The sequence below is a fragment of the Tauraco erythrolophus genome, chromosome 2 (assembly GCF_009769465.1).
Source record: "Tauraco erythrolophus isolate bTauEry1 chromosome 2, bTauEry1.pri, whole genome shotgun sequence".
Classification (NCBI taxonomy): domain Eukaryota; kingdom Metazoa; phylum Chordata; class Aves; order Musophagiformes; family Musophagidae; genus Tauraco; species Tauraco erythrolophus.
The window spans coordinates 36,370,008-36,393,504 of record NC_141466.1 but is presented as its reverse complement, the minus strand read 5'-3'; the positions used below and the strand labels follow the sequence as shown (position 1 = coordinate 36,393,504).

Below are 23,497 nucleotides of genomic sequence, written 5' to 3'. Positions count from 1 at the left end.
CAGTATTACACACCCTTCTGTGTTGACTGTCTAAAATTTTCAAGTGGTGCTTTGTATTTTTGTAGCTGAAAATGCTTCTTTGCACTGTGACCTTGTTTTACAAAGAGATGGGACTGAACTAGGGCAGTTACTGATTAATGTTTCTGGTTGGTAAGAAATTTTATATGGGAAGTTTTACCTTAAATATTCATTTAAAGAAGCATGTGTTATTTTACTCACTCTGTTTCGTCTCAAAGTACCTGATGCCATTGAGCAACCCAGTATTACATAAAGGTACAATAGTTAACATGAGCCTTTCCTCACCAGTGTTGTAGCTGTATTGATTAAAAGAATGCACATTATATGAGATGGGAATACTTTTTAGGTTTGATGAGACTTCGAATGACCTTGTATTCAGAAAGAATCACTCAGGTTTTTTGGGGTTTCGTTTGGAAGGTTGGGTTTGTTTTGTTTTGTTTTATTTTTTCAACTTTATTAATCAAGCAAGTTGTAATATGGCTTTCTTGTTTTCGATTTTTTTTGTTTGCCTTTTTGGTTTTTTGTGTGATAGCTCAACAGAACCTGACAACCCAGCTACCAGCCAGACAACAAGAGATTGAAATAAACAGACAACAGCGTTACTTCCGCATTCCCTTCATCCGTCCTGCAGACCAATACAAAGATCCCCAGAACAAGAAGAAGGGTTGGTGGTATGCACACTTTGATGGGCCATGGATTGCTCGACAAATGGAACTTCATCCTGACAAGGCACCCATTCTTCTTGTAGCAGGTTGGGATTGAAAGCAAAATTCAAATGTTGAAAGTGTTCAGAGTTGATGACTTCCTTTAGAAAGAGACTGATAGAGGTTTCCCAAGTTGTATCCTCTTTTGTTTCATCAGCAGTTCTTGCCTGAGCGGAATTTGAGAATTTGGACTGCTGTTGATCGTGGCCAAACGTTATGGAATATCATGTGGAGATGGAACTGGTCACGTGTTTTACTTGTACATATACTTAAATCTGGGAAATCATAGAGTGGGAATCCAAATGTAAATGGCTTTATTATTAAGTGTCGTCAGATTATTCACTGAACCAGAGACAGCGTGAAGATAAAGCACCACAGTTTATCTGGGAAAGTTGTACTCATCATTGTATCGGGTTTTAGTTAACTTTGAAAAATTACAGCCGTTTGTGTCAAGACAATGTGCGCGTATGATATATTGTCTTCCCATAGTATGATGCTAACAGCAAACAGATGCTTTTACCAAATTTATGCCGCCTAGTATGGGAGAATAGCTTTTTAATCTTAAACATTTAAAATGAAAACTAAATGTAGCAATGCATAGGTAGAGATTTATCTGGTAATGAAACACAGCCTGGTTTTTTTTTTTTTTGAGGATAATGAAAGGGGGAGAAAACACTGGACAAATGCTGTTTTTACAGTTATGTGTTTGGAGTTTTTGTATTAACTTGGGGACTGAGGAAAAGGCCATAAGCAATTTGTTTAGTTTGAGTGGTGCTTTACTGGCATCAAAAGTTCCTTGGTTTTCTGCTACTTATTTTTAATCCAATTCCTTATACCAGCTGTTGCCTGTTCAGTGCCAAAGCCCATTGCTGTCATGAATACCACATTCAATGGATCACCTATTAAAAACAAGATTAGAATATATTGAGCGAGCTACACTCATCATTTCATTGGATTCCTTTGTCAGTCCCATTTGGTAAACGTTTTTTGTTTAGCATGGGAGGCTGACAGGGTAAGAATACTGACTACTTGATCAAAAGTCTCCAGTTCCTTGCTACATTTAAACAAATTATATAACAGCAGTTCACTATAACACTGTGTAAAAATGTAAGTATGTGTAAAACAAGTGTTGTCATCCTGTAGTGGATTTCGGGAGAATATATCAAGATGTTGACCTTTTCAGCTTCTTTCCTGTGTTCCTTTTTGATTGCTCTTTAAGCACAATTTTTTCAGTTGCAGCATCTGCTACCACTTTATTCTGATACCACTTTTCTGCTCTGGGTGTGAAAAAAAACCACACCACTACACCAAAAAAAAAACCCAAAGAAACAAAACCGCAAACAAAAAATACCCAACCCAAAATGAAAAACAAACAAACAAACCCACAAAAATCACACACGAAAAAGAAAAAGCCCAACCAAACAGCCAAAACCAAAACAACCCAAACTTGTGTCGGAGGACTGATTTCCTCGTAAACTCTGAAGTCTATTAACAAACCAGAGATTGATAGAGGAAATCTAGTTAACAAAGATCTAATCTTTGTTAATGGGACCTTTGGATGATGTAAACGCTTTAAAAAGATTTTTGTTTTTCCCTTTACCTTTTCAGGTAAGGACGATATGGATATGTGTGAGCTTAATCTTGAGGAGACTGGCCTAACTCGAAAGCGAGGTGCTGAAATTTTGCCGAGACAGTTTGAAGAAATTTGGGAGCGCTGTGGAGGCATCCAGTATCTTCAGAATGCAATTGAAAGCAGACAAGCTCGTCCGACGTACGCTACAGCTATGCTGCAGAACCTGTTGAAATAAGTGGTGGTTTTGCCCAGAGATGAGAAGCCTTGCCCGCGACACAAAGGGAAGAGTTCCTCTGTGCAACAGAGGACTCAAGCGTTCTGTAATCATATTAGAGATGTTTAATATAAAGTGAACAGATTTTATTAATCATGTGGTTTGGTAATTTGTACTTCATGATGTTTAATTTGTGTAGTGAACTCTACTAGGTATGAGGACCGTGAAGGAATTTCAGTCGCTGTAGTTTGCTGCATTTTGTTTATACGTTGCATTTTCTTTAACAGTTTCTGTTATAACTCTTAACGCTTTTCAGCCGTCTGTCTGTGCTTGGGTACATATTACAACGAACTGCATTGCAACCACCTTTTTTTAAAAGCCCCTCTTTAAAACACTAAATAGTTGGCTTCGAGTGGTGATCTAGTAAAGAGGATATGCTGTTTCTAGTAACTGGAATTGTGAGGCCTTAGCTTTGACTTCTGTTCCAGAGAAGTTGGAGTACATTTTTATATAATCTGAGACATTTTATGTCCTGATTTGGGAGCTGGTTAGTGTCTGTATTTACTGACTTTTTCAGAAACTGATGGGATATCCTCCTAAACTTGAGACTCGTAAATTCTTATTTAATGCATTCTCTGTCTTGGTTTAAGAGAAACAGTTTTCTGTACATTCTGAAAAGAGCATTCACTTATGTCAATAGTGTGTAATATTGGAGGTACTCAAAGAATGTACTGCTCATTAGGGCTTATACCACTTCTCTCGTAGTTTCTTTTTAAGTACAAATTTCCTTTAGATTTCTATTTTTTTCTGACCAAATTTCCATTAGGAATTCTTGGACATTTTGTTTATCCAGGTAGTGTAATTTCAGTATATTATGCAAAAGTGTCCAAGACACCTATCTGGAGGCATATAAGATTAAGGATAGCACAAGGGAAACATGTTCAGCTCTTTGGTGGCAGTATAACTTAACTGAATATTGAGGCCTGAGCCTCAGACGTCCTGTTTATTTTAATTGTAACAAGATGCTCAAGGTCTGTACCTTTTGTTAGATTGTATAAAAATTTCTCCAATAGCATAATGCATTATCTTAATGTTATGTGCTGATGAAATAGCTACAGTTTTTAGTATACTGGAATATCATAGTGATTCAGACACTGAGCTTTGTCTTAATCTCTCCTGTCAAGTTTCATCACTTGTAACAGTTCCCTTATTAAGCAGTTTGTTTTGGGAGGCTTTTGTGGATGGGAATTACTAATTTCATACAGTTTTAAGATGCATCTTGTTCACTTATGGGAACGTTGTTTCACCATGCTGGCCATTATTTCAACAAATTAAACTTGATTATTTATTATCTCTCCAATAGGAATTTGAAAAATAAGTAGCTTGATACGCAGTTACTTATTCAAGCTGATGTAAAAATGAAGTCTTGCTTCACGAATTGACAGTTTGCTTACGCCGTAAAATAATTTCCTCACTGTTTTCTCAGTTTGAAACCTCTTGGAAGCTTTAGTTTTTAAATATGGAACTATACTGGATAACTTTGAAGAGGTGCAGTCCTGTAGCGCAGGGAAAGCTCATGGTGCACGTAGATCCTCGCTGGCCTTAGATTGTGCTCGCATGCCACAGCCAGCTCCTTGTTCTGAAAGCGCTGCTCACTGTAATCCGTGCGGAGATATTTCAGTCATGCGTTAACTCTGTGTGGATCTGCTGCATCAGGGAATCTCAGCATCCCCTGCGGACCCCCTCTACTTTGTGGTCATGCGGTTATAAACGAGAAAACGTTTTCATTTTACCCAAACAAGTTCTTCTCTGAAGCAGTAATTTGGGGCTGGAAGATGGAAGTGCATCAGACTGCTGGCTAGCGAGTTGTGTACCATACAGTGTTGCAGAGGTTTAAAGGTGCTGCTTATGAAATTTAGATTACTGGTTGAATGTGTTACTGAGTTGGAACCAAAGTTTCAGAACTTCCAGTCTCTGGAAATTTAGCGCTGCAAGAAGCTGGGATCATTCAGGCGATACGAGGAAGAAAAATTGCTGAACTGACAGGGCCGAGAGGCCCTACCCTGTATTTATTACTATGGAGACTTCCTGACTTAACCCATTCAGTCTCAGTTCATACATATATATATATATTTATAAAAATATATATATTAAAAAAAAATACAGATCTTACGAGACTGGACATGAAAAGCAAAGAACCTCAATACTTAAGTAAGCCTGTGTGTATGCATATACACATATATATACCTAAGTATTTTCGTATATATATGTGTAAATATACTTGCGGGGAACTTAAATAAAATTGTGAACTGAATTTCTCCAGTCTGTTCCTTTGTGCCAGGATTTCCTTGACTGGCATCAGAAAGAAAAATTATTTTTCAGAATGGGTTGTATGGGAATTCTTGTTAACTAAATGACTAATAAATGTGAACTACCAGGAACATAAAATTGACTTCAAAATGGTGGAAGAGGGAACTGGTGACTGGATGTTCTCAAATGAGATGTTCTCACCTCTCTGCATTGCTCCAGCTGTATGCCTGAGGCAAGCAGAAGACTTTTTTTTTTTCCCTACACCAAAAGCAGCATCTGCTTTTAGTTTTACTGATCTTTTTGTGCAACAAAATTAATTTTCAATTCATTTCAGATTTATTTTTTTAATGTCAGGCACTATTCAGCTGCTTACCGATTGTTTCTGTTGTCCTATCTGCTGTGTCAGATAACTACACTGTTGGTTGATTTGGAGAGGAAATAAAAAAAGGGGGAATGGGGTTGATCTGTGGGATTTTAGTATTACCTAATATCCTTCTGATCTATGGTTATAGAGAAAAATGTTATTTGGTTTTTAAAGCAAAATGATGAGTTAAACATGTTGGCTTGGTTCTGTGTATTTGATTTAAAACCAAAATAATCTTCCTGCCTCTCAGTGAAGTTGTCCATTATAGTTGAGACCTTCTGCATGAAACACTCCAGAAAACAAAGGAGAGGAAGAGAACTGCCATGCCAGGCTACGTTCCTGACTAGGAATACGAATTGTCTAGAGAATGCTTCTTTGAGGATCACAAGGTCATTAAATACTTGTCTTTCATCCACTGATAAGATTGTTTTTCTTTACCTGGTTGAATCCTTTGGGTTTTTCTCCAAAATCTTCATTTAAAAGTATTTCAGTGACCTCCTAATACTGTACTGAAAATTAAAAAAAAAATAAATACATTCCATGTTGAAATCTCAGTTGCATCTCTCTTACCATTTTGTCTTTAAAGATTTAAAGTGTAATAAGTAAGGGTAATGTAAGTTATGAGAAGGATAAAAGTATTTCTGTGCTGGAACCGCCTAATGCTTTTTTTGTCAGGTGCTTAAAGCTACTCTAGTAAAATTCTCTCTTTACTTTCTAAGTGCTTCTCTGAAAGAACATTCTGATATTAAGAAATTCTCATTTTCTCATCTTGAAGTCCCATCCCTCATTTCTCAGTGTTTGTTGAAGCAAGCATCTTTTTACTTTTATTACTATTTTTGACTTTTATTGCTATCAATTCCAACGTATTTGTCATTTGCTATGCTGTGTACTGTTTCCGTGTTTTTCATCAGTGACTAGTGAAACTGCTTATGATGCTTCGAGTTTGTATGCTGCAGAAACCACTCTGATTTGGCCCTTTTAGCTTAAGAAGATTGGAGTAATTCAGACTCTGATATCTAGGAGATAGAATTTTGTTTCACTTTCCTTATGGCTTTCATCTCCAGCTGTAGTTTTAAATCGGTTTTAAAATAATGTGATGTGTCTTAGTGTGAGATTAAATACCAGTTAAATTCTCTGTGAAATTTTCAAGTAAATAGTTTTATTATATTTTATTGAAATACAAAAGGCTTACATCCAGCAAATATATTTGGTAGTTAATAGTTGAGAGTGATAAATACAGTAATGAATAATCATTATTAAAATACACATTTTAAAATTACTTATTTTTTAATCTGACTAGTGGTAACTAGTATGAATTGAAATATACTAAACACATACAAAAATACATTTGTAATGGAAAAAAAAATGGAATGTTTTCAGCATTCTTAATGCATTCTTAACTTAGATGAGCAGTAGTGAAAAGCTACCATTTGTTGGCAGGGATGGCTTCCAGTGCCCTACAAGAAGTATTTTTAAAGTGGAGTTTTATTCTGAAGTGTTACTTTGTAAAACCACATTTTAGGTATCTTTTTTTTTTTTTTTCCTAGTTTAATAAAGTGAGTAAAAATACTATTTCAGCTGTATACACTCAACCTTGTGTTCTTGGTGCATTGCCTTTGTTTGTACACAGTCACCAGTTTTGGTGGTTTTGCAGGCAAATCTGTTTGTGCAGTTAGTTGTTTGGAATTTGTAAACAGTTCTTTTGAGCGTACGTAGTAAGGTAAAGTGAAGTTCAGTCTTTGCTGTGGGAACTGCGTGGTGCGAAGCAAAGAGCTTTGTCACTAAAATGGGCTGCTGTCCTGACAGCGGGGACGGTTCACGCCTGAATGAGGAGCTCTCGCCCAGTATCGTCACGAACTTTGCAGAAGCTCAGTTTGAGCTGTAAGCACAACTTCCGGTATGCACCAAGCAGCAAGCAGTGCCTGAATATTATACAACACTGGTGCAGCATATAAACATATATATATATATAAAAGAAAAAGAAAAAGATGTTCAAGGTAAAGTAATGCTCATACATGAATCAGGACTGTGGGTCCATAGAGCAGAAATTTCTAAGCCTATAAAATACGTAATGGCCACCCATTGTCTGCTTATATTTCTTCTACAAAAACTAATAGTTACCTCTCAAAATTCTTTGTGTGTATAGTGAGTTTAAAGTGTACGTGCTTGTGTGCGACTGTAATTCACTTGCTGCCGAGAGGGTGCTCAGAGAATATAAATGTCATGTTCTGAAAAGATGAAGCTGCAGGTATTGTGCCTCAGCAAAAGGTTTGAAGTCTTAGTGTAAGACAGCTTAACTGTCACCAGAAATGAAGCAGTCAAGAATGCATGTACATATGTATACATAATGTGTTTATTAACAGAAAACTAGGAATCTGATGTTCATAGACACCATGAAAAAAATTAATCCCAACTTTTGTGTGATTTGCCATGTGAGCGTTGTAGGGAGAGAATGAGAAAGGTCCCAGACACTTTTAACGTGGCCTTTCGTCAATGGCAGCTCTTATTTCCCTGTTTGTCGCATACGTGAGTGTGTGTAAGGAGCGTGGATTAAAGGGAATAGAAATGCAGGAAAGCTTCATCGTCGCTTTTCCTAGAATGGTTGTGACACATAATATTGAAAAAAGTCACTTCTTGGTAAAATCTGTTTCTAGCACTCGGCTCTTAAATAAAAATACAGTGAAGATGTGTAAGCGCTGGATGCTCGCTGCACGCATCTGAACACTGGTGACTTCTTCCTAGGCAAATTTTGGACATGGCCAAATAATTGGTCGACTTGGTCGTGTTTTTCTTTAATAAAACAATTTGTTTAATGTGTACTGGTTTTAGAGCTAAAATGTTACATCTTTAGGAATTGTTGAATTTTCTTCATATGTATAATCACCCTGAAGTCCAGTCTTGAATAACGCAGGCATTCTTTTTTGCAAACCTGTAAAAGAGACATTTGAAAAGCACTTTTGAATTTGAAAATGTATCATTTATCTACTGCTAACAGGCCAGATCTCACTAAAAACTGTTGAGATAATATCCAATTCATTGTAAGGAGAACTGAGTTAAACCTGAAGTTATTTTACACACTAAATCATTGAGCTAAGTAAAACTACTGTTTTTCCTCCCTGGTACAACAGTGCTGTGCTTCTGTGTGAAATAACACACAAGTACCACTGATATCATCATAATCTGAAGAACATAATTTTGACTGTAAAATAATGAGAATGCAACGTGCTACAAAAGAAGCCGTATCTAAAGTATCTACAAGATTCACAGTTAGAGCATAAATGGGATAAACCAGTCTTTGGGACCTTCAGCTGCTGTGCATTGTTAAGTGTAAGAGCGGGAGCTACTCCATGCAAAATTCTAAATTTGTGAAACCTATTGCCTGATATTCTTGAGCTAAGAGCACAGCACTTCCATCTCTGAATGGTGGTGCAGGTCTTCTTTCCCCCATGATTCTGATAATGAAACACTAAATCTCTGACAGTGACGGGGGAACTCTAACAGGCTGACTTCTATTGATGTTGTGTTGTTTTAATCCAAAATACTGTTTGCTTGATGATCCAAGTGACTGACATGAGGGTGAAACAAGTGGCAGTCTTTGTTTTCTCCTCAAATTTAGTTTCAGTCATCTCTCTTGGTGGCTGAGAGTCATTTTTTCAATGCGTCATGCTATGTGTCAGTTACTGGTTTTGACAAGTAAAGACTGATATGTTTTATGTATTTCTTTGGGGAGAATCTAAAATGACTTTCAGGCTTCATCTGAATTACATCAAATGAAGCAGTCTTTGTCCATGCCAATTGGATTCAGCATTGTGAAATAAATTATTCTACCGTCCCCTTATCCAGTGCTTTATTTCCGATGCTTCTGGGCTGTTTTGTGTCAAATATTTCTAGATTCTCTAAGGTTTCATCTAAGTTGGTTGAAACTGATTTTCTGTGATGTCTGTTGCAGCACAGCTCTTTTGCAAGCTTAGAAAAGTTTGTGAAGACTCTTTAGATGAGATCCATTTTCTTTTCAAGGGTTAGATCCATTACTGAATTTTGCCAGATAACGTCTTGAAAAAGAAGCCTACTGCCCCATGCCATGGACGAGCACAAATAAATGACAAGTTTATAGCACAGCATCCATTAGATCAACTGAAAAATAACGGACTTCACAGACAGCTTGACGTAAGACTCTTATGGCTGAAAAGCAATAGGCTTTATTTTTCAGCACCTTTTTCAGTGAATAGAGAGTGTCCAGCACAATCACTGATAGGGACAGTGGATACTGCAAGAGAAAATTTGCATTTCAAATGAGGTGGTGTCTTCAGCTTTCATCTCAAAGGAGCAGAGAGCACCTGTGTAGCTGAGGAAGACGGCAGTCTCTGATCAGCAGGATCATTTTCAGAGGGCTTTCGTTTGACGATGGTTTGACTCTCAACCGTAGTAGGCCAACTGGATGTGGACTACTTGGCCTTCTGTCTTGGTCTGAATGAGCTGATCCACTTGCATGTGTGAATTCTAGCTCGTTGTCACGCTCTGCTTTGGCCCAAAGAAAGATGACCCTCACAGTCATTTTATTCCTGCTGTTGTACTCTCTGTGGAGCAAGACACTCCAAGTTCCCAGAGACCTAACCTTGTAGAGAGATAGCTGCGGTTTTCAGCTGCTTGCAAGAGAACTTGTGTTTTCTACTGAGTCCAGAGAGAAGAGCAAGTTCTTCACCTGGACATGAAACGTGTTTGTTAATTCCTGAATGACTAAATGCACAAAAACCCAACTGAACAAAACCCCTTCTGATGACTAAGTTTGCAATCATTTTCCATGTAGTGACCCTGTAACTAAACTGGAAACACTTTTCATGCTTAGGAAGGAATTGAAGGTTATTTTAGCTTCTACTGGAATTTTATGCTTATTTTCATATACACCTTTGTAAATACACAGCTGTACTTACTGTAGATAATACGTCCTAAAAAGCTGTCACTGCTGTCATTACACATTGCAAAACAGAATTTAAAGACTGGAATTTTCAATTTGGCCTAAGAGTTCTAGATACCCCACTGCTCATTTTAAAAATCCTAGCCCCAAAGAACTTTTCCAGATTGTGATACGAAAGTGGAGCTCGTGGTTTCAGCTAACGAAGGCCGTGTTCTACATACGTTTTTCTTCTTCCATCGTGTTTTATCAAGTCATTAAAAATGTGTTTAACATAAGGGCTCTGAGGTAAACACACATTTTGAACATAAGTGGTGGTGAAAAGGGTCCAACACCACCTAATCTTTTTTTAAATCCATTTATATTTTGCGATTGCCTCACTTCTCACTGTATGAATTTCCTTAACTAGGTCTTGAGAAGAACTTTGCCAATATGCTTTGGGCAGTTCAAATAGAGTCTAGAATGGCAGAGGCCTGTTTTTCTCCCTCAGATGTGCCATTTTACTCCTTTCATGAAATATTTAATGCTTTTTTAAGTAGTAATTTTACGTAGTTTATCTGGTATGAAAGTTTATTGGTCTACAATTGCCCACAGGCACATTTGTTTTAAGATGGGTGTAAAACACTAATTGCAAATGTCTGTGCACTCGTTTTTATCAGCAGCTGAGCCAATTCATTCTCCAGCTTTTCCAAACTGCTGCTCCCTGCTGACTTGTCGATCTCTGTCGCTGCGTTCCAGTCCCCCTGCTTCTCACCTGTCTGTAACTGTCACCTTCAGTCCTTGAAGAAACCAGACCTGAGCAGGAATCCTCTGTTTGATGAAGATCAGTGAAAAAGAAATCTTTCTCTATGGTATCACTACTCATTCCTTTATTTACATAACAGTGTACCGGCTCAAGCCAAAGACTCATGTACCCTGATGTTCTCTTTCCCATAGTATATACCTAGTGCCAGGGCAATCCTGTACTGATATTTCCCTCAATAATAATGGGTACTAACAGCTCTAGTAAACCCTTTTTGTTCCCAGTTGGGCTGTGATTGAGAAAAATGAAAATTTCAAAGTAAAAGCTTCTTGTCTGCCTTTCAAGAGAATATACTTGGATACATCAGAATTAAGAGACAGTCTGGCAATTTTAGAGATTTTTTTTTTTTTTTTTTTACTCATCCTTTCTCCTTTCTGTTTTGGTTTGGTTTTGTTTTGGTTTTTTTTTTGTCTCCAAAGATACAAGAGGTTTCAAGTTGCAAAACCTGAAATAATATTTGAGATACGAGCAGTATTTTGCTCCAATTAGAATTCCTACTTGTTAAAACCACGTAGCTTAAGCAGGCACAAGTTATTTTTAAATTATCTGTGTTGCTTTTTCATTTTAGATAGTCCTTCTTCCTTCATGTATTTCACTGACTGCCACATTAGCAAATGAGTATACAGAATGGAATTTTGTTGCATAAAAGCAATTACAAAGGGGTTGGTTTTGTCATATCAAACAAACAGGAAACTCAACAGATTTTTAAAGCTCTTGAAAATAGTCACAAACCTTGATTTTGTCTGGCCGATGCTGGAAACGAAGAATTTCAGAGACCTAACTTGTCAGTCCTGGTTTTGTAAACTGGTCTGGTGACCTACAGCAGTTTTTTTTTTTAAAAAAAAATAAACGGAAACACTAGATTAATTATTTCATTAAATCACAAAAAGCATTTAGATAGGATGGACCACTGAAGCCATGCAAGAGAGCTGTAAGAAAAGCAGTTCTACAGTCCTGTTAAGAAACCTACACAGCAGTAGACGTGGAGAGCAAATAAATGAATTAGTCTTTTTAGTTCTGAAATTGTCAAGCAAGAGATTAGAATCAAATTTGATTTAGTTGTAGCGTTAATACATGAAGATGGGCCTGTTATTTGAAGTGGGGCTGTTTGCTGAGGGGTAAGAAAGTACTTCCATGCGTTTTACCTCCACGTTGAATTGTGTTTTCAAGTTCATGTAATGCTTCGTGATCAATGATCTCTGAGGAACTGACACAAGCACTTACGCTACAAGCCGTACGACAAAAGCTATTTATGGGCTCGTCATGTTCAAAAGCAGGATTAATCCTTACAGCATTTTCTGAATTGCAGCTGTTGAGAGTAGAACTTCTACAATGCAGAACATTTTTGTTTAGGTAAGATTTGGAATTGCAAAAGGAAAAAGGAATTTTTGAAATGTGAAGAAAAAGATCGTGAGCAGCTTACTGCAAATTTGAGTTTCTTTTACTTTTTCTTCTTAACTTAATAATTAAAATGATGAACAGAAAAGCAAGGCTTAGTAAGCCAAGAACGAGAGGTTTAAAACTGAAGGGTTGTACGGGTTTTGGAGCAAATTTTGCACAGCGCTGTCCTTGGTAAAGCTCGTGTTTACGTACAGGGCATCTAAAATGGGGAGAAGAAGAGAAAAATATACAGAACTTGGAGGCAGAAAATCCAGAGTACCTCAAATGGAAGCAAAGGAAAATCTGCAATTAAATATAAACACAGTATTCCCTATACAATTAATTGTTATGTGTCTCTATGAAATTGCATGATTGATAATAAAGAAAATATTCTTAGATTCGAGCGTGAATGTTAAACAAAAAACCACTGATACATTCCTTACCAACCTACAAATTTTAAGGAAATTATGCATTTGGAACATCTTTGACAAATTTCTAGCCCCCTAGGTGACGTTGAAATAACATTCATGGTTTAGAGCCTTAGAAGTTGAAGTGTGTTATGGAGTAATGTCTAAACACAACTTTGAGGCCTACATGCTGTTTATTGGTGATTTTGATCTGAGTAGCAAGGTCTAAAATAAGAGTTCTGCTACTAAGAGCTCCCTTGAAAGCAAGGGAGAAGATTGCCATGTTTTATATGAGAACACAGGGCTTCTGCTTAGTGGGAAAACTAACCATGGCTCTGAGTAAATTCACAAGCAAAACAAGTCCTTAACTAAAGGAAATGGTCGGCCCTCGTTTTCTCTCTGCAGACTGCACACGTTTGCACAAGCTGTCAGTCTGAGACTGGCGGTAAGTTTGTTTGTTTGTAACTTGCTATAATTCACAAAAAGTTTCATTTCTTATTTTTAATACTTTTATCACTCCAAGTGATGGTTTGGTTATTACTGTACATCAAGTCAGGGCTTTTCTGAAATAGAAAAGTGTTATTTTTTTTGGTGTGTTGGTCCTGGAGGAGTAGACTAGACCCTTTGCTACTTGAGTAGAGTTTTGAAGAGAACCTCTGTAGCTCATAGGCTGGTTTCTCGTACCAAATACTGCAGCTGCACTACTGTGACTCTGCAAATCAGGAATTTAGCAGTAACTGTGGTGAATTCAATATAATCTTCTGTTATAATTTCTGTGATGCCCGCCGCGGAAAATGGATTATGGCAGTTATGTTGTTACAATGAAATTATCATATGAATAATTTGCTCAGTAGTCCTATTTTTGACATTAATCCTGAATACACTGAAAACCATATCATTAATCCAGTAAAGTCACTATTAAGAGAGAATAAACAAGTGCAAGAATTGTAACCTGTTTCTTGCTTATGTACATGGCTGGCCAACTACTGTGTGCCAGTCTGGTGTCCAGAGTTTCACATAATGCTCTGGACAATCTAGTCTTGCAGTGAGATGAAATCTGATATTTTTGAAAGAGAATGAAGATGTTCAAGTGCTGCGGTGGTTCTCAGTATTGGCTTAACATCATTTCATGTAAAAATCCTTATGGAATGTGTTTGCAGTTACATGGAGCTGCTAATCTTCAAGTCTTTCCCAGAAAGCCCTGAAAGCAGCCTCAGCCTTCATGTGCTTTACTGGGTGGTCTGGAAGCAGAATAGTGTTCATAGGTGTGTTTATAAGAATACAGATTTCTCTTTTAATACAACTTAGAAAAAAAATAATGTCTTAAAATATCGCTATATAATCAATAGCAACAATGTGAATGTGCTATTTTATTTTTCCAAGATGTATTTGGAAATCTGAAAAGAACACATGGTTTTGTGTGTGTTGTCTCTGCCAGTGACGCTGAGTTTGTAATAAATTTCTAAAGCGTCTCTTAAAAAAAAAACCACTAAATTGTGACATTCTATGCACAGCAACAGGCAGGAATGGATTTATCCATACTGTGAGACTATTTATGCTGAAGAAGGGTGCTCTAATGCAGCTTGAAGGGTCTGAATACTGAGGTCCTGCCTTATTAGCAGAGTTTATGCTGTTGAAAAGTGTATACTGAGCCCTGCTTGTTCGTGCAATAGGCATGACAAGGGTCCATAAGCAGAATTCACGTGAAGCACCATTTGTTTACCTGCAGACAGCTCCTCTTCCTGGAACCAGCTCACATTTCCCACCATTGACGCAGAGACGGGGTTCCAGCTCGCACAGGCTCCGACAGGGTAGTCCGTCTTGGCTGGCATAACCAGGTTTGCAAAGGCAATCGGCCTCTTTTGTCCACTCGTTGGTTACGCATTCGGAAAACTCGTCACACGCCATGAATTTGCATGGGTCTGCCTGATCGGCTGTGAAGGATGGGTAAAGCATTATTAACTGGCGCGTTAGTTGCCCCAGAGTCACTTGGCAGGCTTCGTGGCAGCTGGAGAAAACAAGGCACGTTCGCCGGCCTGCTACTGCTGCGCATTAGTAGGAGGATATACTCCAGCATAAAAGGACACACATCCTCCTTTCTGTAGAGGACACAGCAAGCATGCAAGCTTATATTTACTTGTACATTTGTCTACCCCATCACTGCAATTTCGTTTTCATCTTACTGACGAGGATTTTCACCTATGGATGTTTTAATCCTTTTTCTACTGTAAGTACTAGTTTTACACTCATGGCTACTGTGCAACAGCCTTGTATATGTGTAAGAAATAGTTTCTACTATAATAACTTTAAACCCATAATTTAGGACATGTCAAGGGGAGGGAATTAGATTATTAAATATTGCACAATACCATCAGGACTGCAACCTAGAAATATTGGCTCTATCTAAAGAAAATACGTGCTTGCAGAGCTTTTTTGGACGTGATGTGTTAGCACTGGGAAAACTTAGAATCATACAATGGTTTGGGTTAGAAGGGACCTCAAAGATCATCTAGTTCCAACCCCCCTGCCATGGGCAGAGACACCCTCCTCTACAACAGGTTGCCCAAAGCCTCATCCAACCTGGCCTTGAACACTTCCAGGGATGGGGCATCTACAACTTCTCTGGGCAACCTGTTCCAGTGCCTCACCACCCTTCTAACTTGCTTCTTTATTTTATTTTTTTTTAAATATTAGTAAAGGATGCTTCTATGAGACTAAGGGAAAATGAGTCTGCTGATGTTCGTAGCAAAGCCCATATCAGAGACCTAACTCCAGCTGTCACACAAGTCTACTTCTTTCCCATTCTCTAACTAGAAGTGAAAAAAGGACCCAGAGGGAGTCATTTTAACCCAGTGCTCAGCCCAGCTGTGATGGGGTCATAAGGAGGAGGGCTACGTCCACCATCTTGTCTCATGGAGGCAGTTTCCTGCTTACTGTGGGGTAAAGCCCTTGGACAGGAGGCAAAAGATGAGAAGCAGACGAGGCAGTACAAATTCTGTTCTTGCCAGCAAACAGTTTCAGTAAGACGTTTGAATCCACAAAGGAAAAGAAAGTAAAAGAGTGTACAAAAACAAGAAAGGAGAGCACAAGGAGAACATGAGAGCAGATACACAGATGTGAGCCGATCTACACAGAACAGCAGGTCCTGAGAGACTGAACCCATTCAAAGGAAGTTTGTACATGTAGGCTTAGTTGCAGAGAAGAACTTTGTGTCAGGTCTGGTCTATAGAAATCAAAATCATTTAATACATCAGTGCAGAAAAATAACAGCCCTTTTTAGTAATCAGGGCTTAAAATTTATTGAGAAGAAAAATCTGTAGTTTAAAGAGAAGATCCATACTGCATATGGAAGCTGGTACCTATAGGTACTATATGGGCTAAGAATTTTCATCTGGAGCCACTTTATGGCCCTAGGTGCTCCATAATACTGATTTCAATGAAAAATGAGCATGACATTCTTCTAGTAGTACTGGAAGTCTCCTGGAAGTCTCAGACTCGCGCTAGGATATGCTTAACTGGTAGAAATTAATCCAGCAGAGCTGTTCACTTTTAACCACTCTTACGTTCTATTCTAGTTACCTTTTTTTTTTTAAAAAAAAAAAAAGGCTAGTGAGTTTTAGCCTGTTCTATTTCCCTTTGCTGTATACAATGTGCATGTTAATTTGGGACCTACTTTGCTCCTGGACTCTAAATGTGCATACATATGAACTCTAACAACTGGGCATCAAAGTAGTGCAATAAATTACAAGGTAACTTTATTGTCAGGCCAAAAAAAAAAAATAAATATATATATATGTTCCAAGTACTTTGCTCTGATCATTGATACTACTGATCAGAAATTACAAATTTTAATCTCTAATGAAACAAAACTAGCTGACAAATCAAAAGGAAATACTATAGTTCTTACAGATTCTTTTCTTATCCCACACAGAATTGCACTCCAAGCAAAACCAGAAAAAAAAATTCTGAAAGAAAAATCACTAATGAAAGAGTTTGTATGATTGAGTAATTGATTAAAGCACTAACAGCTGCATTAGCTGCATGTCTCCTGTAAGCCTCTCTCCAGTTTTGATGGTCACAGTTTACCTTCATACTAGTGGAAATAAAGGTTGATGCTGCTAGTAAGGAGACACAGGCTCTGCCTAAGCATCACCCAGGTTGTGGGCTACAGTTTTCAGAAGCTGAAAGGTCTCAGTGCATTTCTATTTGGACAAGTAGAGTTCTGCATGAGCATTTCGCTGGGTTAGAGGGTCATTTTTTTTTGTATTAATATTTCATTTGCCTTAACAAAGTGTTGGGCCACATACCTGCCATACTTTGTCATCTTCTCTGTATTTTCACTTTGTGTAGATTACAAAAGAAAAAAATGCATGCAGGTATTTTAAAAAGGCCTCTATGTTACTCTTTATGCTGTTATTTACGACCTATGAAGCGAGCTCTTTGCAGCTGCTGAGTCTTGATACCTATTTTGGACTGTCAGTTCCCACCAGTGTTCCAATGTGGTGTAACTTGTTACCACTAGATGGCTCTTACATTCACAATAAATAAGAATTTGCTTAAATTACCTTAATTTACTAAACAGATTGGGAGCTTTTTGTTTGTTGCTTTGGTTTCTTTTTTTCTGAAATGAAAAGACAGTAGGGCTTTGAAACACCTATATGGGAATATATTGGCTTTCTGAACATAATTTCTTCTATTTTGACATTTTACCACTGCTCATAGCCATGAAAATGCTTTTTCATTTTAATTTTTATTTAACAAAAATTTGCTACTGAAGCAGAGAACCTATGGCAGCCCTAAGTTCACTCTTTCTAGTGAACTCACTTATTACTTTATTCAGTGAAACATCAGTTTATCACAGCAGTATGTTTAAATACTGTGATTTTGTTAACTTTCTTTACCGCACATTACCCATTCTCTGGTGGCCACAAGGAGTTACATGAAATGAAAACTGATTAAAAACTGTCTCCATGAATTATAAATTGATTTTTTGTTCTGGAGCTGTCAAAGTTCTGTATGTAAAAAGACAACTTAACCATAACTGCTAAAGGCATCTGCTTGCTAAGGTATCGATATCATTCTTCTCCATGCCAATGAAATTAAATTCAGCCTGGAAATAATTACCAGAACCTGAAAATAGATCCAGGCTTCAATTTTATAAAACAATACAGTTTTTGAAAATTTTAAGCTGTCAACATTTCAGTAGTGTCCAGATATGTTGTTACTGACTTTCTACTGTTTATCAAAGACTACAGACTTATTTGAAAGGTATTAAATCAGGAGGGACATATAGTAATGCTCTGGTCAATGAGTATCTGTCAAATCTAATTGTTTCTAGAAGTTATCTCCTTCTGTCTTGAACTCTGTAGCCCTTTAAAAATAGATTTCATGATACTCTAAACTGTGGTTTGCTTACAACATTGCAAAAAAAATCAGAAATTATGTTTACATAATCAGGTGCAAAATTTGCATAAATCACTCCTATAAACTGCACACGAGCATTCTTTATACCTGCCTTCGCCTAGCCCTCATCCTGGAGCGTTTTTATTTCCCCATATTTGGCTCTGAAAAGCAGTCAGGGTACATGCACAGACCAACACCTCCACCTGGCTTTTCATTATAGTATGAAAATATGTCTGCAGATAATTTGCAACTTCTTGGATTTTCTTATTACTCCTGATCTCTGGGAGGCTATTGCTAATATCGTTATTTCCAAACCCGTAATACTTCTGAAGCTGTAACAACATGGAAAATATTTTGGTTTTGGTTTTGCACATACATTATTAATTCAATCTTACCTGGCTCAATATCCAGAGAATAGCTGTCAATTTGCAAATTGAGGTGCTGGGCTGCAGCATCACAGAAGTCTTCCAAGACGCAGTGTACTGCTTCTGTGATATTGTATGGCACTGTTCTGGCAAATTTCATTTTGCTGTTCACAATCACGCTTCCGTTCCTGAAGTTGAGTATTTCCAGGTGCTTAAAACCTGTAAGGTTGGACTGAAGGTACGGAAGTAGCTGCAAAACAGAAATTTGCCTTTATTTTAACTTACTGTCATTGTCTACCTGCTATTAATTTCTTTTACGGTCACTTTTTATTACCAAGTACACACATCACACACTTTTTTCTCTGAATTTAAGACAGTTGTTAAACTCCACCACAAAATTCGCTTTTCTCTTTAGCACTATCTTCTGGACTTTTGCATCTTTCTCAATAATGTATTGAGATGGATGAGCAGCAATTTCCCCTGTAATGAAATGCACAGCAGTTGGGGAGTTTATTCATCTGGAAGAGAAAAAAATCACCTCACTCAAAAGCCAATTTTAATTATTTTCAAACGCTTGATCCAGGCAGGTTAGGGCAGAGCATAATAGGCCTGTTACTGAGCTGACCTGCTGCCCTCTTGTACCCATAGAGAAAATCCATATCTAATCACATTCCCCCTGCCAAGATATGATATGTTTTAAAAGGCCTATTTTTAAATCCAGCATGTAGACACAACCCTTAGATGTAATCAGCGCTGCTATACTGTTGATATGAAACTAAGAAAAAGCTAAATAAATTACATGCCGGGCATATATCTTGAGTCTCTTGTTCAAGTAAAAATTTTCAACACTGACTTCATAAACTCTCTCCTCATACCCCGTGAGCATCCCAGGCTTATCAGCCCTTTAAAAATACAGCTTATCAGACTGAGTTCAGTAGGGTCTGTTACTGTTAAAATACTGTGCTCTTCAGTGTATTTCTTTAAACTGTGCCCGACTGTTGCATATGTTGTTCAAGTTGATTTTTTACCCACCAATTGCATGAACTGCTGTTCTAGTGCTTTGTATTCTGGCGAGCTCCTGTTGAAGAGGTCATCAGAAAAGTGCATGTTGGTTACCCTCAGGCTGAAGAAAACCACTAGCTCTTTGCCTTTGGCTGCGGTTGTCATGGAGCTGGTAGTTACATACTTCAGCGTAGGAGCTGGGGTGGCTTCTGCAGGCTCAGTTGTCAGCACTGAGATATAGCCGCTGCCGTGCTCCGCTTCATCCAGTGCTACTGTGCTCATCACACCAACATGATCTAACTCGGCAGCAATATCCTGCACTCCTGTCCCAGTGCCATCAGGAGGAATGCTCTCAGATGTGGGCACCGAGGAATCTGGTACTTCAAGGGACTGTTCGATGATCTGAGAGTGGCTGTAGGACGGGCTGGTTGCTGCAGGCAGTGGGGCTGTTTGGTCTGGTGGTAGCACATCTGCAATAACATCTTCAGGCTGAGTGGTAGAGAGATCACTTGATCCAAAAAAGAAAGGCAACGTTTCGTAAGTGCTGGCTGCAACTGAAATGCCATCGCCTGATGATTCTGGTTCATCCATGATCTTAACTGCTGCAGAAAAACAGGAGAAAAACAAATAGCTATTTTGAAAAGCAAGCATAGCAAACATCAAGAATGGAAGCACCACGTATATTGTATTTCCACTGAAGCATTTTTAAAAACAAGCTTTAACACTAGCTAAACATGAAAATGTTATTTCCATCACCAAGGAAGGACTACTGGAATAAAACATCTCATCCACATGTTTGAGTGATGAGATTTCGGTGGGTGCTGTGTTTAAATAATAATTAGGCTTGATGAATATTTCCTGAGCCATTCCAAATTGCATTCTTGTTCTGAAGGTACATAATCACAATGTCAGTTTATATTGACTGAAAGAGTAGATCACAGCTTTGAGCTGTCTGCTCGGATCAGTTGCACGCCAGAGTCAGTCTGTTCCCCTCTGCCAGAGGTTAAAGCTATTATTTTGCCAGTAATCATAAAAAGTGGTTAAGAGTAACGGTACAGCCTCTTTGAGTGTGAACTGTGTCAATTTACCTAAAAGACAACAGCACTAGTGAAAACAAAATTCAAACCTTAAGAAACCATCTGCTGCACCTGAAGCAGCCTTTCGATCCAGACGCTGAACTTTTATGAGGTCCCAATTGAGGCTTTGCATGGATCTAGGGTGTATGAAAGCTGTAGCTGAAATCCGAATCTAAAGCATGATGAATGAAGCTTGTCGAATTTGGTTTACAGCAACCTGGCCGCAATGACTTCACAGAAAATGATGGCCTCCAAGCAACAGGCAGCTGCCTGAGCTGACAACCTTGTCCTTTTCCAGTGATATACTTATGTGGGCTCTTCCTGCGAGACTTTTAGGAGCCCACTGCAGGCAAAATCTCTTGTCAGCTGGCAAGAAAGAAGTTTTTCTTCAGTTCGTGCACTATGCCAATCCCTACGCACTAGCTTCCTCCCAGTGGCTGATGAAAGTACTAAGGGAGAGCAAGTTTTTGCTTTAGGAATAACCCAACTGAAGGAGGGGAAAACTATCCTGTCCATGGCATAGGAGTTGCTTGTGGATGTTCTTAGCGTCTCTTTCCATTTCCTTGCTTCTAAATGAATGTCGGGCCAATCCTAGGCACAAGTACAAACTGGGCACAAAGTGGGTTGAGAGTAGCCCTGAAGAGAAGGATTTGGGGGTGTTTATAGATGAGAAGCTCAACATGAGCCAGCAGTGCACTCGTGTGGCCCAGAAGGCCAACGGCATCCTGGGATGTATCAAGAGAAGCGTGGTCAGCAGGTCAAGAGAGGTGATTCTCCCTTTTACTCTGCTCTTGTAAGACCCCATCTCGAATACTGCGCCCAGTTCTGGTGTCCCCACCATAAGAGAGACGTAGGTCTGTGTCCTAGTTTTAGCTGGGACAGAGTTTTTAACAGCTAGAAGAGCTCTGTGTTTTGGTTTTACTCAGAGGCTCACTCTGAGAAGAATGTTGATAGCAAGATGATGTTTGTGGTTGGAAGTGAAACTCCAAGGACTTTTCAGCGTGCCGGAGTGCAGAAACACGGCGGGATAAGGGGGGAGCATAGCTGGGACAAGGGGGACACGATTCCCCTTGTGATTTGTGGTGGAACTTAAGATTGAGGGCCAAACAGTATTCCATATCATGCAGCGTCATGCCCAGTGTAAAAGTGAGGGTCAGCCGGACAGAAGGGCTTTTGCGCTTTGGCTCTTTTGCGCTTTTGCTCTTTTGCGCTTGCTGCGCTGTTGCTCTGCTGTTTTCTTTTCTTTTTCTCTCTCTCTCTCTCTGCCCCTCTCTATTTCGGGGCCTCGCGTTCGTCCGGGATTGCAGCTTTGGGACGAGACGGGCTTCGCATACGAGGGGGTGGTGAGCATCTACCGTGTGTTTTAAATCATCTGTATTAAATCATTCTTATCTCAACCCACGGGTTTCCCGTTTCTTCTTTAATTCTCTCCCTCATTTGTGGGGGTAGGGGAGGGGGAGTGACCGGCTGTGTGTGGGATTCAACCTAACCCACGACAGTCCGTTGGAGCGTGTTCAGAGGAGGGCCACAAAGATGATCCAGGGGCTGGAGAATCTCTGATACGAGGACAGGTTGCAGGAGCTGGGATTGTTCAGCCTTGAAAAGAGAAGACTTTGCAGGGACCTAATAGCTGCCTTCCAATACCTGAAGGAACCTACAGGAAGGCTGGGGAGGGACTTTTTACAAGAGTGTCCACTGAGAGGACAAGGGGAAATGGGTTTAAGTTGAAGGAGAACAGATTTAGATTAGATTTTAGGAAGAAATTCTTCAGTATGAGGGTGGTAAGACTTTGGAATAGATTGCCCAGAGAAGTTGTGGATGCCCCCTCTCTGGAGGTGTTCAAGGCCAAGTTGGACAGAGCCTTGAGTAGCCTGATCTAGCTGAGAGGCGTCCCTGCCCATGACAGGGAGGTTGGATTAGATGATCTCTAAGGTCCCTTCCAGACTATGCCGTTCTATGATACTACGATTCTATGCATGAAGTCCAATCTTCTGCTTATTGTATTGCTGTTTTTATGAACAAATGTACATTTTCAACAAAGAAAAGCTTATTTTGAGATAGCTGTCTATTTTCCTGTTAATTTAACAGCACGTACTAGCTCTTTGCTTCCTCTCTGCAGATACAACACCTTGGTCTAATGTGGATTATTTTCTATATAGCCATATATAGGCCCATTCTGCTAAGCCGACCACACTTCTTAAAACAGCAAAGAACTGTTCTAAGGCACGGTATGTGGTTTTACAATAATTAGGTGCTTGAAAAGAATTTTCTCCCATCTGGTTACTGCTTTGCATAAACTTATGTTAAGAGATACTACGTACACATTTTTTTCCCCTTTATCATTTGTTTCATTGTCTATGTTGCAGTATACATGTTGTGATTCACTGATAGTAGTGTAAAAAGATAAATAAAACACATGGTAATAAAATAAAATAAGTTAATAATATAAGAAAATATAATATATAAATAGATATGAAATGAATATATATAAACAAGTAATAGTATCAATAGATACTTTGCCATCCAGAGGGACCTGGACAGTCTTGAGAAGAGGGCCCATGTGAACCTCATGAGGTTCAATAAGGCCATATGCAAGGTCCTGCACATGGGTCGGGGCAGCCCCTGGTATCAACACAGTCTGGAGGATGAAGCGATTGAGAGCAGCCCTGAGGAGAAGGGCTTGGGGGTGTTGGTTAATGAAAAACTGGACATGATCTAGCAATGTGCGCTCACAGCTCAGAAAGCCAACCATATCCTGGGCTGCATCAAAAGAAACGTGGCCAGCAGGTCGAAGGAGGTGATTCTGCCCCTCTGCTCTCTTGAGACCCGACTTGGAGTACTGCATTCAGCTCTGGGGCCCACGACTTAAGAAGGACATGGACCTGTTGGTTCAGGTCCAGAGGAGGGCCATAAAAATGATCTGAGGGCTGGAGCACCTCTTCTATGAAGACAGGCTGAAAGGGTTGG

General features: G+C 38.9%; 2 protein-coding genes across 4 annotated transcripts in view; one reads left to right on the top strand and one right to left on the bottom strand.

The window, feature by feature from the left end:
- The window catches only part of MYO6 (myosin VI), an 85,929-nt gene extending 83,399 nt beyond the window's left edge, over positions 1-2,530 (top strand). Inside the window, 2 exon segments of the mRNA XM_086631976.1 lie at positions 551-769; positions 2,331-2,530. Coding sequence (XP_086488102.1) covers positions 551-769; positions 2,331-2,530 — 419 coding nt within the window.
- Positions 2,531-11,674: 9,144 nt separating this feature from the next.
- IMPG1 (interphotoreceptor matrix proteoglycan 1) overlaps positions 11,675-23,497 on the bottom strand; it is a 62,820-nt gene continuing 50,997 nt past the window's right edge. For 2 of the 3 annotated variants that reach the window (XM_086608262.1, XM_086608263.1), the window contains 6 exons: positions 19,485-20,056; positions 18,483-18,702; positions 14,408-14,618; positions 12,321-12,497; positions 12,043-12,224; positions 11,683-11,714 (listed from right to left, as the gene is read on the bottom strand). In XM_086608262.1, coding sequence (XP_086464388.1) covers positions 11,683-11,714; positions 12,043-12,224; positions 12,321-12,497; positions 14,408-14,618; positions 18,483-18,702; positions 19,485-20,056 — 1,394 coding nt within the window. Of the gene's footprint in view, positions 11,715-12,042; positions 12,225-12,320; positions 12,498-14,407; positions 14,619-18,482; positions 18,703-19,484; positions 20,057-23,497 lie in introns of all 3 variants that reach the window. The other variant, XM_086608264.1, reaches the window with a different exon arrangement.